Raw genomic sequence first — 15,200 nt, forward strand, 5'->3', positions numbered from 1 at the left:
TGGTGAGAACCCATCAGGACAATGACCACATAGAGAGAACCCACCAGGACAATGACCACATGGTGAGAACCCATCAGGACAATGACCACATGGAGAGAACCCACCAGGACAATGACCACATGGTGAGAACCCATCAGGACAATGACCACATGGTGAGAACCCATCAGGACAATGACCACATGGTGAGAACCCATCAGGACAATGACCACATAGAGAGAACCCATCAGGACAATGACCACATAGAGAGGGAAGGAGAGAGACTGCACATGTGCAGGTTGAACTGAACCCTACTAAACCATGTCACCATCACACCTCACACATCTGTTGTGACCTCTGACCTTTCTCATTGAAGGGCGTGTGCCAGGCCAGCAGGAAGTTGTTGGGTTTGAGGTGAGCACATCCCTCCACGGTGACTGGGTCAGGAGGGCGACCCTGGAGAGACACCATGGCCTCAACATACACCCTGACCAGCTCCCTGTAGAGGTCTTCCAAACACCAGTAGTCTGGAACAACACAGAACAGATCACTGTTTATACATAGTTAATGCACAACAGTTTACACACAGAATAGTTACCGCACCACAGTTTACACACAGCATAGTTACCGCACCACAGTTTACACACAGCATAGTTAACACACCACTGTTTACACACAGCATAGTTAACACACCACCGTTTACACACAGCATAGTTAACACATCACCGTTTACACACAGCATAGTTAACACATCACCGTTTACACACAGCATAGTTAACACATCACAGTTTACACAACACAGTAAACAACAGCAAATCGATCAGTCTGGAAGCTTGTCATTAAATACACCTGCAAAGGGCCAACTATGCATCATGATGCAGACTGTGAAAAGTTAACATTCTCTCTCTCTCTCTCTCTCTCTGTCTCTCTTTCGCTCCCTCTCCCTCTCTCTCTCTCTCTCTCTCTCTCTCACTCACTCACTCACTCTCTCTCTCTCAAAAACACACACACAGAGTGGTTGGTAGTCAGACACTGTCTGTCTGTGGGGGGCTGTGGCATGTTTGACGTACCAGCCAGATGAGAGTCTATGTCTATGTTTAGATGTTCAGCCTGCTGTGCTCCACGCGTGTGAGTCATGGGTTTGTGCATATTCTTGTGTGTGTGTGTGTCATTGGTGTGTGTGTGTGTGTGTCATTGATGTGGTGTGTGTGTGTTTGTCACCTTTGTTTCAGGAGCAGAGGGCTTTGGGGATGAACCAGACGGGTGTCAGGGAGAGAGGGATGGGGTGTTCCAGTCAGTGTGGGCTTAAGTAACTGAATGAAAATCATTCATTCCGTCTTCTCATCCTAGTTTACCAGACACGACAAGCGGTGTGAATACCCTTCACTACACTGTCTACCTCCTAAATAGAACCATATTCTCTACACTGTCTACCTCCTAAATAGAACCCTATTCTCTACACGATCTACCTCCTAAATAGAACCCTATTCTCTACCTCCTAAATAGAACCCTATTCTCTACCTCCTAAATAGAACCCTATTCTCTACCTCCTAAATAGAACCCTATTCTCTACCTCCTAAATAGAACCCTATTCTCTACACGATCTACCTCCTAAATAGAACCCTATTCTCTACCTCCTAAATAGAACCCTATTCTCTACCTCCTAAATAGAACCCTATTCTCTACCTCCTAAATAGAACCCTATTCTCTACCTCCTAAATAGAACCCTATTCTCTACCTCCTAAATAGAACCCTATTCTCTACCTCCTAAATAGAACCCTATTCTCTACACTGTCTGGCTCCTAAATGGCACCCTCTATTATAGTTCATTACTTCTGACCATCTGGCTCGGCTCAAACGTGGTGCACCATGTGGAATAGGCCCTAGTCAGAAATAGTGGACTATGGGAAAAGGGTACCATTTGAAACAGAACCTGTGTTTAGAACCAGTTGCCTGCAATCTAACCGGTCATGTCTTGATGTATCATCTCTGAAGCCCTTTCCCCTTGTTCCAGGACAATTGTTCCTATCCGTCTCTTTTTCATGGTCCTTCGAGCCGGATAGGGTTGTGTACATCCCTACTTTATCAAGGAGGGGTTTGATGTTGGGTACTTGTTGCTGTTTGACCTATGCTTTGTTACACATCAGGTTTGATATTCACAAAGCATCTCAAAGTAAGAGCACTGATCTAGGACCATTTCTACATGTTAGGTCATAATTAAAAAGATAACATGGACAGATAACAACCTTCTTTGGGATGCTTTAAAAATACATGCCCAGAATCACTGTTCTCATGATACATAGGCCGGCCTAGGCTGTAATAAAGGCCTATACTTGCGTAGGCCAAGATATACATTGACATCCCCCTCTTCTCTCTGTCCCCTATGGTATATGGATCAGGGACGTTGTGTATTAAGCGTTTCAGAGTAGGAGTGCTGATCTAGGATCATTTCCTATCTGTCCATTCATTATAATCTAACAAGAAACACGGATACCACATCAGTACTCCTACTCTCAGATGTTTTGTGAATATGGACCCAGATCAGAGTTTATAACATAGGCCTTTAACTGCGTGGGCCAAAACTAGATACACTGAAATCTTCTTCCCCTCTTCCTCTTCCTCTTCCTCTCCCCTCCCCTCCTCTCCCATCACCCTCCTCCTCTCCCCTCCCCCTCCTCCCCTCCTCCTCTCTACTCCACATCTCCCCCTGTCCTGCCTCCTCCTCTCCCTCTCCTCATCCCCCCTCCTCCTCTCCTCTCCCCCTCTCCCTCCTCTCCTCTTTCTTTCCTCCCTCCTCTCCTCAGCTCCTCCTCTCCTCCCCTCTCCTCCTCCCCTCCCCCTCCTCTCCCCACCTCCTCCTCTCCCCACCTCCTCCTCCTCTCCTCCTCTACCCCCCACCTCCTCCTCCTCTCCTCTCTATGAGCTGTGCTATAGATCAGATGAGTATTGTTTGCTTCCAGCTCCTGTCAGTGTCAGTGATTCATGGTGGTTCTCTGGCCTGACTTGGTGAGAGTCCCAAAGTACACCCTATTCCTTATATAGTGCACTACATTTAACCAGAGTCTGGTCTAAAGTAGTGCACTACATAGGGAATAGGGTGCCATTTGGGACACATCCCAGGCTGTGTTGTTGGAATGCGGCTAAGCAGCAGGCTTATCCGTAAGGCTGTCGTCTCTCTACAAGAGCACTGCTGGCTTTGAACACAATCCACCAGCCAAATACGATACAGGATCACCAAGGGGGATAGCTACTGTGATGTGATGAGACCTGGTTTCTCTATTGTTCTCCTCTGCCTGAGGACAGGCTCATGTTCTCCTCCCTAGTTCTATTTTGGATTTATCTGATCTGGCAGCTCCAGACGTCCAGGCCAGCGGTCGCTAGGTGACGTGTTGTCCTGTCAGGTTGTCCATCTATAGAACTCCAGCCTGGTCCCAGATCTGCTCCTGTTGTCTTGCTAACTCCCAGTTGTGTAAAGTACTTCAAGTAAAAAATACTTCAAAGTACTACTTAAGTAGTTTGTACTTAAGTAGTCTGTACTTTAATTTACTATTTATATTTTTTACAACTTTTACTTCACTACATCCCTAAAGGATATTATATACTTTTTACGCCTTACATTTTGAATGCTTAGCAGGACAGAAAAAAGGTCTATTTCACACACTTATCAAGAGAACATCTCTAGTCATCCCTACTGCCTCTGATCTGCCGGTATATTTCAGCAAATATGTTTATTTTTGAAACTGAAGTATATTTAAAACCAAATACTTTTAGACTTTTACTCAAGTAGTATTTTACTGGGTGACTTTCGCTTGAGTCATTATCTATTAAAGGTATTTTTTACTTTTACTCAAGTATGACCATTGGGTACTTTTTCCACCACTGTTATCTCCTGCCAATTCCATTGCCATGACCATAGGAGTTGGCAAGACAGCACAAACAGATCTGGGGACCAGGCTAGACTCCAAGCTAGACTCCTCTGATGAAGAGATGAAGAGTAGATGTGATGACATGTGAAGAAGGTGTTTGGGATTACGGCCTGCGCTGAGTCATTTCTGACTGCTATAGGGATTATGGTGTAAGCCAGGCATTGTCCGGAAGAAATATGTCCCATTGAGTGATTAGGAGTTTCTACAGACTGCTATTCTCGTCTCTCTGTAAACTCAGACTGGACAGGTGTGTGTGTGATTGAGGAGATAGGAGGTTTAGGTGGGTGAAGAGAGTAAGTGTGTGTGTGTGTGTGTGTGATTGAGGAGATAGGAGGTTTAGGTGGGTGAAGAGAGTAAGTGTGTGTGTGTGTGTGTGTGATTGAGGAGATAGGAGGTTTAGGTGGGTGAAGAGAGTAAATGAGTGAATGTGTCAGTGTGAATGCAACTATGGCAATGATTCTACTGCTATTCTATTTGAGTTCCCTTTACTCGTTTCCTTTACTAGGCTTACACAGGCACTGTATCATAGATACAGATGTATCATAGATGATAATATCATTGGAACCAATGAGGAAGTACTATTGATTGGTCAATGTTACTGTTTAGTTAATTCTAGCATGGCCAACTAGCACCAACTCTCCATGTCCCCTAACCCTCCATGTCCCCTAACCCTCCATGTCCCCTAACCCTCCAGGTCCCCTAACCCTCCATGTCCCCTAACCCTCCATGTCCCCTAACCCTCCATGTCCCCTAACCCTCCAGGTACCCTAACCCTCCATGTCCCCTAACTCTCCATGTCCCCTAACCCTCCATGTCCCCTAACTCTCCATGTCCCCTAACCCTCCATGTCCCCTAACCCTCCATGTCCCCTAACCCCCCATGTCCCCTAACCCTCTACATCTCCTAACTCTCCATGTCCCCTAACCCTCCATGTCCCCTAACCCTCTACATCTCCTAACCCTCCATGTCCCCTAACCCTCCATGTCCCCTATCCCCCATCTACCCATCCCTCCTCTAACCTCCGTGGGTATGTCCTGTCCTCACCTGTGATGAGGGCCTCCGCGGTGGTCATGTGCATCAGGGCTCCATCGCTGAGGGGCCAGTTGTCAGGGTTCAGTTTCAGAGCCCCAAGGCCCCCCAGAGAGGCCAGCTCTTCCTGGATCTGTGGCCCAGAGGGGCAGCTCTCCCAGCGGCCCTTACGGTAGCCCAGGGCGTCCCCCACCCCCGCTAGGACCATACCAGCCTGGAACTTCTCCATGAGGGTTAGGGTTCAAGATGCCCACCAACCCGGACTAAAACAAAGGACTGTAATGTAGGTTTCAACAGGAAGACTAGTTCAGTCCTTCTCTATACCGACTGGGGGGGACACAGGCTCCAGGTAGACAGTCTCTCTACGGGTTATAGAGAACACAGGCTCCAGGTAGACAGTCTCTACGGGTTATAGAGGACACAGGCTCCAGGTGGACAGTCTCTACAGGTTATAGAGGACACAGGCTCCAGGTAGACAGTCTCTACGGGTTATAGAGGACACAGGCTCCAGGTAGACAGAGTCTCTCAGAAACAGTCTGACTCCCAAGATACTATAGTCCTCTTCTAGAAGCCTGAGATAGTGTTCCTCTGGTTAAACAGACAGAGTTTCTAGAAGCCTGAGATAGTGTTCCTCTGGTTAAACAGACAGAGCTTCTAGAAGCCTGAGATATTGTTCCTCTGGTTAAACAAACAGAGCTTCTAGAAGCCTGACATAGTGTTCCTCTGGTTAAACAGACGGAGCTTCTAGAAGCCTGAGATAGTGTTCCTCTGGTTAAACAGACGGAGCTTCTAGAAGCCTGAGATAGTGTTCCTCTGGTTAAACAGACAGAGCTTCTCCTCAGCCTGCTGGCAAACAAAATAAGTCCACTGTCTGTCTGGTCCACCTACCTTCAGGGGACGTATAAGGGTCTCCGACGCTGTCACACGCTGTGTTGCTCTCTGGTCTGGTAATCTAATGGTCTAGTGGTGTGTCCTTCCTAAACTGGATGGGGTCGTGGTTGGATCTCTCTTTTTAACTGTGAATGGTAGCAGTCCAGTCCCCACCCCCATAGCTCTGAGCTCATCTATCAGCCTAATCACCAGTCACTCTCTCTCACTCAGTCTAATACACAAGGACACACACATCTTTATCAGAAGCCTCTGTGTGTGTGTAGTGGCACTGGGCTGCGATCAGGTGTCTCCTAAAAAGGCAATACCCTCGTCCCCAGAACTCCAGGGCTACAGCCAGGGCTGGAGGGTTAGAGGGTTAGAGGGCTGGATTAGAGGGCTGGAGGAAGGGAGGGTAGGAGGGTTAGAGGGCTGGATTAGAGGGCTGGAGGAAGGGAGGGTAGGATGGTTAGAGGGCTGGAGGAGGGGAGGGCTGGAGGATTAGAGGGCTAGAGGGCTGGAGGAAGGGAGGGTAGGATGGTTAGAGGGCTGGAGGAGGGGAGGGCTGGAGGATTAGAGGGCTGGAAGAGGGTCAGACTTCGGTTTCCAAACTTCGGCTTGCCTCCAGAACAATTTTTGTGTGCCCAAACAGCTGAAAAAAACAGGGCTGGAGGGTTAGAGGACTGGAGCTCCAGGGTTATAACCAGGGCTGGTGGGTTAGAGAACTGGAGCTCCAGGGTTATAACCAGGGCTGGTGGGTTAGAGAACTGGAGCTCCAGGGTTATAACCAGGGCTGGAGGGTTAGAGAACTGGAGCCCCAGGGTTATAACCAGTGCTGGAGGGTTAGAGAACTGGAGCTCCAGGGTTATAACCAGGGCTGGAGGGTTAGAGAACTGGAGCCCCAGGGTTATAACCAGGGCTGGAGGGTTAGAGAACTGGAGCTCCAGGGTTATAACCAGGGCTGGTGGGTTAGAGAACTGGAGCTCCAGGGTTATAACCAGGGCTGGTGGGTTAGAGAACTGGAGCTCCAGGGTTATAACCAGGGCTGGAGGGTTAGAGAACTGGAGCTCCAGGGTTATAACCAGGGCTGGAGGGTTAGAGAACTGGAGCCCCAGGGTTATAACCAGGGCTGGAGGGTTAGAGAACTGGAGCCCCAGGGTTATAACCAGGGCTGGAGGGTTAGAGGACTGGAGCTCCAGGGTTATAACCAGGGCTGGAGGGTTAGAGAACTGGAGCTCCAGGGTTATAACCAGGGCTGGTGGGTTAGAGAACTGGAGCTCCAGGGTTATAACCAGGGCTGGTGGGTTAGAGAACTGGAGCTCCAGGGTTATAACCAGGGCTGGAGGGTTAGAGAACTGGAGCTCCAGGGTTATAACCAGGGCTGGAGGGTTAGAGAACTGGAGCTCCAGGGTTATAACCAGGGCTGGAGGGTTAGAGAACTGGAGCCCCAGGGTTATAACCAGGGCTGGAGGGTTAGAGGACTGGAGCTCCAGGGTTATAACCAGGGCTGGAGGGTTAGAGGACTGGAGCTCCAGGGTTATAACCAGGGCTGGAGGGTTAGAGAACTGGAGCCCCAGGGTTATAACCAGGGCTGGAGGGTTAGAGAACTGGAGCTCCAGGGTTATAACCAGGGCTGGAGGAGGAGAGGACTGGAGGGGTGGATGGGAGGCTCTGTGTCAGATGAACCAGTAGGTCTAGTGTTGAGACCCCTTCCTTCCTTCCCTCCCCACTGGGGCAGGATAAGACTGGAGTGTTAATCAGCCCCCCTCCATTGTTACCCCTCATCCCCCCTAAACCCTCTCTCATTCTCACCAACAACAACAAACCAACCCCCCTCTGCCTCACCCCCCTCCCTCACAACCCCCCCCTCCTTAGCACCTAAACTGTCCCTAAAAGCTTCCCACCCTCTCATTCTCAACGGCGCTGCCCGTGCGCTCACAGACGCTGTAATGGGACAGAGACATTGATGTGATCTCTTACCATCTCTGTGTTTGAGGCACATTCTCTGTGATGCACTAATCTTTATGAAACCTTCAACAAAACAGATGGATACAAAGTCTCTCGTTTCATTTTCGTTAAAAACAACATGCTTTATTGACGGGACCTTTGCCAAAACAAAGTCATGTATAATGTCTCCATACAGAAAGATGACAAATGTTTAATTTAAATAATACTGACGTGATGAGCTGAATATGACTGAGGCACAGAGAGTCAACACATTGGACACTCAGTGCGTAGCGTAGTGTACCACGTTGTGTAGGACGTTCAGAGGAGAAACAAGGACATCTCTCTTCTCTTCCATAGTCTCAGTCTTCTCTTCCATAGTCTCAGTCTTCTCTTCCATAGTCTCAGTCTTCTCTTCCATAGTCTCAGTCTTCTCTTCCATAGTCTCAGTCTTCTCTTCCATAGTCTCAGTCTTCTCTTCCATAGTCTCAGTCTTCTCCTGTCGGTACACGTCAACACTGAACAGAGGGTTTTTATTACCTCCCCCAGATGGGAGTGCAATTGTCTAAGAACATGTGACATAACAAGTGTAACTTAGACACACCTCCCAGACAGCACCCTATTCCCTCCATAGTGCACAACGTTAAGGTGCCGTTTGGGAGACAGACGAGGTGCAGCCCAAAATCTCAGGAACATTTCCAGAGAATGAAGGAGAACTTCTATTACCTGCTGCGTTAGAGGATACATGTCTGTTACTGAGGTGTGTGTGTGTAGTAGCTAGTAGACGTGTCTCAGTCTGGTCTGATGATGTACTATAACCACACAGAGTGTGTGTGTGTGTGTGTGTGTGTATGTGTATGTGTGTGTAGTAGCTAGTAGACGAGTCTCAGTCTGGTCTGATGATGTACTATAACCACACAGAGTGTGTGTGTATGTGTATGTGTGTGTAGTAGCTAGTAGACGTGTCTCAGTCTGGTGATGTACTATAACCACACAGAGTGTGTGTGTGTGTGTGTGTGTCTCAGTCTGGTCTGATGATGTACTATAACCACACAGTGTGTGTGTGTATGTGTATGTGTGTGTAGTAGCTAGTAGACAAGTCTCAGTCTGGTCTGATGAAGTACTATAACATTCACTTCACTGGGCTGGCTAGCAGTAACCCATGACGACCAACCAAAACAACACTAACAACTGAAACAGTTTAAAAACAAAGAAGTGGGGTGTGTTGACAAGCATTTCACTGCACCTGCAATAACATCTGCTAAACACCTGTATGTGACCAATAACATTAGATTTAAACTGCTGCTGTAGACTGAATACGATTCATAGATTCAACTATATACAGTGTTGTAGACTGAATATGATTCATAGATTCAACTATGAACTATATACAGTGTTGTTGACTGAATATGATTCATAGATTCAACTATGAACTATATACAGTGTTGTAGACTGAATATGATTCATAGATTCAACTATATACCTTGTTGTAGACTGAATACGATTCACAGATTCAACTATGAACTATATACAGTGTTGTAGACTGAATACGATTCACAGATTCAACTATGAACTATATACAGTGTTGTTGACTGAATACGATTCATAGATTCAACTTCCTGTGCGTTGCTTGTGAAAATAAAATAAATGACAGACCGACAGTCAAGGTCTCTGGTGATGTCAACAGTTACACCCAAACAAACAGAAAGCTTGGAGACATGGCACATCCCAAATGGGCAAACCTGTTCCCTATATAGTGCACTACTTTTGACCAGTACTATATAGGGAATAGGGTACAGTTTGGGACGCGGCCTAGAAATCTGAGGACCTCGTACGCATTTCAAATACGTCTTCCCCTCTCTCATGATTATAAATGTCATCGTGTTCTCTTTATATTGTATCATATTCATTATTCTAAAATGGTATATCTATACATGAATCCTATGGTTACAGTCTGTTCCAACTGTAGCCATAGTATTTCTGCTGGTGTTGAGCTTTGAAGCATGCTGCTCTGTCGGTCGGTCCGGTTCTATCTGAATACCAGTGGATCTGAACTGGGCCTGTATTCCTAAAGCGTCTCAGAGTTGTTGTGCTGATCTAGGATCAGGTCCTCTCTGTTCATGTGATCTCACTCATTATGATCTAAAAGGCTAAACTGATCCCAGATCAGCACTAGGATCTGGTCCTCTCTCTAGTATTCATTATGATCTAAAAGGCTAACCTGATCCCAGATCAGCACTTAGGATCTGGTCCTTTCTAGTATTCATTATGATCTAAAAGGCTAAACTGATCCCAGATCAGCACTCCCACTCTCAGACGCTTTGTTTATATAGACTCTGAACCTCACATATTAACAACAAAACTGACTAAACTTTTACACGTTAGATTGAAATGGAAGCAGAACATTACACTGACGTTGGATTGGATGAGAACATTGGATGACGACCACACCCCTCACCTCTGATTCGATGAGAAGAAAGTCAATGATAATAATAAAAAAGTTGTTGTCGTTCCGTCCAGCCGCTTGACGCTCAACCAGAAACACATGCAGAACCTCCAAGCTCCTAGTTCATTCACCATGGGCCGGCAGAGAGGACACGTCTTACTACTGTGGGAGCAGACCACAGGAGGTTGGTGACACCCTAATTGGGGAGGACAGGTTCATGGTTATGACTGGTGCTGAATCAGTGGAATGGTATCAAATACATCAAACGCGTGGTTTCCAGGTGTTTGATGCCGTTCCATTCGCTCCGTTCCAGCCATTATTATGAACCGTCCTCCCCTCAACAGCCTCCACTGGATCAAATATCACACCCTCCTGCAGAGAGCAAACCGTCCCTCTCTGCCGTTCTGTTTGCTCTCCCTGGTCCTTCTTTAGTAAGGAGGGGGCGGGGGGGTGGGACCAGAGCAACAGTTCTAGAATCTATAGACACCCCCACTGATCTGATGGTGGCTGGTGTATGGGTACTGTAGTCGTTGGCCGATCAGTCTGATCCAGCCAGCCAATGGGAGCAGAGCTCATAGCTCCGCGACGATCCCACCTCCTGCTGACAGCCCGCCTCCCGGAGTGACTCAGTCCCAAAACAAAGAAAAAGATAACTTCCTCTTCCTGTTTTCCTTCTCTCCGATTGGCTGTCATGTCGCTCCCCGGCCCCTGATTGGCAGCTCAGTCTCACAAACTTGGACAGTCTTGTAGAAGTCTCTTTTTGGCTGGTGTGTATAAAATCCTCAGCCCCTGCTGGGAACTGGGTATGACCTATATGGTTTTACGCTTGCCCCCTGTCACGATTGGCCGGGCAAATTCCACAAAGTCGTCTATGAGGACAGGCCAAGCACCTGAGTGGGCAGAAAAGGGTCACATGATTAGCTGCATGGTTAGTGATTGGCAGAAATGTTTTAATAGTGATTGCGCTATATGGTAGTAGGTAGAAGTCAAGTCCCAATCCCTAACTGCTGACTCCAGGTCAGATCTTAGTCATACGTCTAGTGGTTATGGATATGGTGGTAGAGGAATCCTGGATCTGAGGTCAGGGTGGGCAGGGTGTAGGCTAGTGTATGTTTTATTGGTCCTACAGAAATATTTGGCAGCGTTTCAAATGGCACCATAATCCGTATCTAGTGCACTATGGGCCCTGGTCAAAAGTAGAGCACAGGAAAAGTTGCCATTTGGGACCCATCCTTAATAGGTGGTTATATCTCACCTTCCTCGTCGTAGTTGGACATGTCGTCTGCGATCATGTTGCCAAAGTCCAGTAGCAGGTTCCACGTGTCTTTGGGGATCGACCGCTTATGATGCTCCTGCATTAATCACACAGATAGATGACATCAGAGATTATGATGCTCCTGCATTAATCACACAGATAGATGACATCAGAGATTATGATGCTCCTGCATTAATCACACAGATAGATGACATCAGAGATTATGATACTCCTGCATTAAATCACACAGATAGATGACATCAGAGATTCTGATGCTCCTGCATTAATCACACAGATAGATGACATCAGAGATTATGATACTCCTGCATTAAATCACACAGATAGATGACATCAGAGATTATGATGCTCCTGCATTAAATCACACAGATAGATGACATCAGAGATTATGATGCTCCTGCATTAATCACACAGATAGATGACATCAGAGATTATGATGCTCCTGCATTAAATCACACAGATAGATGACATCAGAGATTATGATGCTCCTGCATTAATCACACAGATAGATGACATCAGAGATTATGATGCTCCTGCATTAATCACACAGATAGATGACATCAGAGATTATGATGCTCCTGCATTAATCACACAGATAGATGACATCACAAGAGACTATCGATACATGGAGGAAACACCTAGACTCTGTCCAGAGTAGTATATTATTTAGGGAATAGCCATTAAATACAGACTGGCATCCACTCCACTCACCAATAGAAACCTGTTCCAGAGGTCCAGGAACTTGAATCGACCTGTTAGAACCAGGTTCCAGTAGGCTACAGCCATCTCCAGGTCTGATACAGAGAGTAGAGGGGTTAGTAACACCATCAGTAGACTACAGTCATCTCCAGGTCTGATACAGAGAGTAGAGCGGTTAGTAACATCATCAGTAGACTACAGTCATCTCCAGGTCTGATACAGAGAGTAGAGGGGTTAGTAACACCATCAGTAGACTACAGTCATCTCCAGGTCTGATACAGAGAGTAGAGGGGTTAGTAACACCATCAGTAGACTACAGCCATCTCCAGGTCTTCCGGGGTTAAGGGGGCTGGCTTCCGGGGTTAAGGAGGCTGGCTTCCGGGGTTAAGGAGGCTGGCATCCGGGTTAAGGAGGCTGGCATCCGGGTTAAGGAGGCTGGCATCCGGGTTAAGGAGGCTGGCATCCGGGTTAAGGAGGCTGGCTTCCGGGTTAAGGGGGCTGGCTTCCGGGTTAAGGGGGCTGGCTTCGGGGTTAAGGGGGCTGGCTTCCGGGGTTAAGGGGGCTGGCTTCCGGGTTAAGGGGGCTGGCTTCCGGGTTAAGGGGTCTGGCTTCCGGGGTTAAGGGGGCTTTGTGTCAAGAAGGAGTGCGGCAACTCCCATACGGACTGAGGAGAGGTGAAGGTCGAGAGCCGTGTGTCCTCTGAAACACAACCCAGCCAAGCTGCTTCTTGACGCAATGCCTCCTTAACCCGGAAGCCAGCCGCACCAATGTGTCAGAGGAAACACAGTACACCTGGCGACCGTGTCAGCGTGCATACCCTCCCCTAACCCAGACGACGCTGGACCAAACCCTCCCCTAACCCAGACGACGCTGGACCAAACCCTCCCCTAACCCAGACGACGCTGGGCCAAACCCTCCCCTAACCCAGACGACGTTGGGCCTATTGTGCGCTGCCTCATGAGTCTCCCGGTCGCGGCCGGCTGCGACACAGCCGGGGATCGAACCCGGGTCTGTAGTGACGCCTCAACACTGCGATGTCGTGCCTTGGAAAGCTGTGCCACTCGGGAAGGTGTTGTTTTTCTGTTGTTTCTATGGAGTCGGAATAGTTTGAGAACATAACTGCTGACCTTGGAGTTAGTGTGTGAACGAGTGAGAGAGCGACAGAGAAAGAGATTGAGGGGGTGGCATTTAGGGCCGGGACAATACCAGCATCACCATAGTCGTTAGTATCGTCACAAGAAAACAAAACACGAAGCGGATTTAACTTGTTTAGGAAAACAGCCCTAATATTGGAGTCAAACATCATTATGGTGTCATCCAGTCACATGTTTTTATTACCCAGCTATAGAACACTATATCTGACACACAGCAGGTTATTAAAGGACCAAAGAGTTGTCTGCTTCCTGTTTTCATTTTTTCCATGGAAAATGTACTGCGATACTGGTATCATCACAGCCCTAGTGACATTACAGTTTTCGACAGAGTTACAGAGAGAGAAAATCATTACAGTCAGATGAGTTTTGACAATGGGCCCTACTGTTGTTCCAGGAACTTAGCTGGGTCACCCACTCCGGTCGTCATAACAACACAGACCAGCAGAAACAACAACCAGAACAAAGTTGTCCCATCCAGGGGATCCCCTGGGTAGCGTCTCAAATGGCACCCAGTTCCCTAAATAGTGCACTAGTGGGCCCATAGGGCTCTGGTCAGAAGTAGTGACTATACAGGGAATAGAGCTATATTTAGGACCCACCCTGGTGTCGGTTTAGCTTGATAGGTGATCTATCCGTAAACCTGTTATTACACAGTAACTGTCAGACTCCAGGCCCTCTCCTCAGCATGGCTCATAGAACAGCAGTAGCCAAACTAGAGGCAGTGTTGTGAAGGGGGAGCTCTTTTCTTACCTGAAAGGACAATTCATTGTTTTCCATCTAAAAGCCATTCTTCCTGTTTGCTGCCTGGCTGGTACTGACTGAGACAGAACTACACCGCTGATGCCAAACCACCATAGCTGTCTACCAATGTTCCCCAGGAGGAATTCAACACCAGGGTTAGGAAAACTACACCAGTTTGAAAGACCGTCTCTTCAAACACAGTGCTGGACCAACCAGGGTTTGACTAAACCTCTCTGTCTGGACACAATATTTACCAAAACCTCTGTTCCCACTTTCAGAGCATTTATCCAGAAAGAAATGTGAAATACTTACCTAGTCCCTTCTGTCCAGGGTTCTTGGCGAAGTTGAAGGTGAACTGATAGAAGTCTTTAAACTTGGCCGTGTCTTTGACTTCCTGTTCTAGTCTGGGGAGCAGAGACTTCAGCTTCTCTGGACTGTCACAGCTAGGGAGCGCACACACACACACACACACACACACACACACACACACACACACACACACACCTTCTTATTGGAGGTATACCTGCTTGACCTCCGTTTCAAAATGTTTAGTTGTCCAATAACAACATTTGTTTTCATTTTACATTTCAAAACATTTTTCAAAATGTTTCCTACTGAACACAACTGCGTGGCGCAGAAAGATGACATCACAGAAAGCTAGCTCACCCCAGCTCGGCCATGCCGTCGAGGAACTCCTTCCTGCTGAACTCACACTGTGTGGCGGCACGGAACTTCCAGGCCACCACCAGAACACTCCTACTGGCCGGGTCCAGGGTGAGGTCATCACAGAACTGCTGGATCCCATCGATACCGATCTTATTGTCATCCTGGGGGTCTGGAGAGGAACAACACAACACTGAAACAGGACTACAACACAGAGCTGGTACATTACACTGGTACATTATACACACACACATCATTAAATGTTTCCTTTGTTCTTCATATACACCCACAGAGCACAGTACACACCTAATCCTAACTCTCCACCTCTCCAGTACACACACACACACTACAACCCTCTCCTCAGTACACACACCTCTCCCCAGTACACACACCACACCCCCTCTTCCATCCCCTCTCCTTTCCCCAGTACACACACCTCTCCAGTACACACACACACACTACACTCCCTCTCCTCAGTACAC

At 47.6% G+C, this 15,200-nt stretch overlaps 2 protein-coding genes across 3 annotated transcripts in view; both read right to left on the reverse strand.

Moving 5' to 3' along the window:
- LOC129845961 (uncharacterized) overlaps positions 1-6,325 on the reverse strand; it is a 52,156-nt gene extending 45,831 nt beyond the window's left edge. The window contains exons 1-2 of one of the 2 annotated variants that reach the window (XM_055913948.1): positions 4,947-6,325; positions 339-503 (exon numbers count right to left, since the gene is read on the reverse strand). In XM_055913948.1, the coding sequence (XP_055769923.1) occupies positions 339-503; positions 4,947-5,160 (379 nt within the window). In that variant the 5' untranslated portion in view covers positions 5,161-6,325. The remainder of the gene's footprint in view (positions 1-338; positions 504-4,946) is intronic. The other variant, XM_055913949.1, reaches the window with a different exon arrangement.
- A 1,537-nt stretch (positions 6,326-7,862) lies between these two features.
- Positions 7,863-14,972, reverse strand: LOC129845956 (DCN1-like protein 2). The gene is made up of 5 exons (XM_055913942.1): positions 14,722-14,972; positions 14,368-14,498; positions 12,173-12,255; positions 11,444-11,540; positions 7,863-11,078 (listed from the first exon to the last, which is right to left on the reverse strand). The coding sequence occupies exons 1-5, from the start codon at positions 14,970-14,972 to the stop codon at positions 10,999-11,001; spliced, it is 642 nt and encodes a 213-aa protein (XP_055769917.1). The 3' UTR covers positions 7,863-10,998.
- Positions 14,973-15,200: the final 228 nt, after the last annotated feature.

This window comes from Salvelinus fontinalis, unplaced genomic scaffold, assembly GCF_029448725.1.
Source record: "Salvelinus fontinalis isolate EN_2023a unplaced genomic scaffold, ASM2944872v1 scaffold_0411, whole genome shotgun sequence".
NCBI classification, from domain to species: Eukaryota; Metazoa; Chordata; class Actinopteri; order Salmoniformes; family Salmonidae; genus Salvelinus; species Salvelinus fontinalis.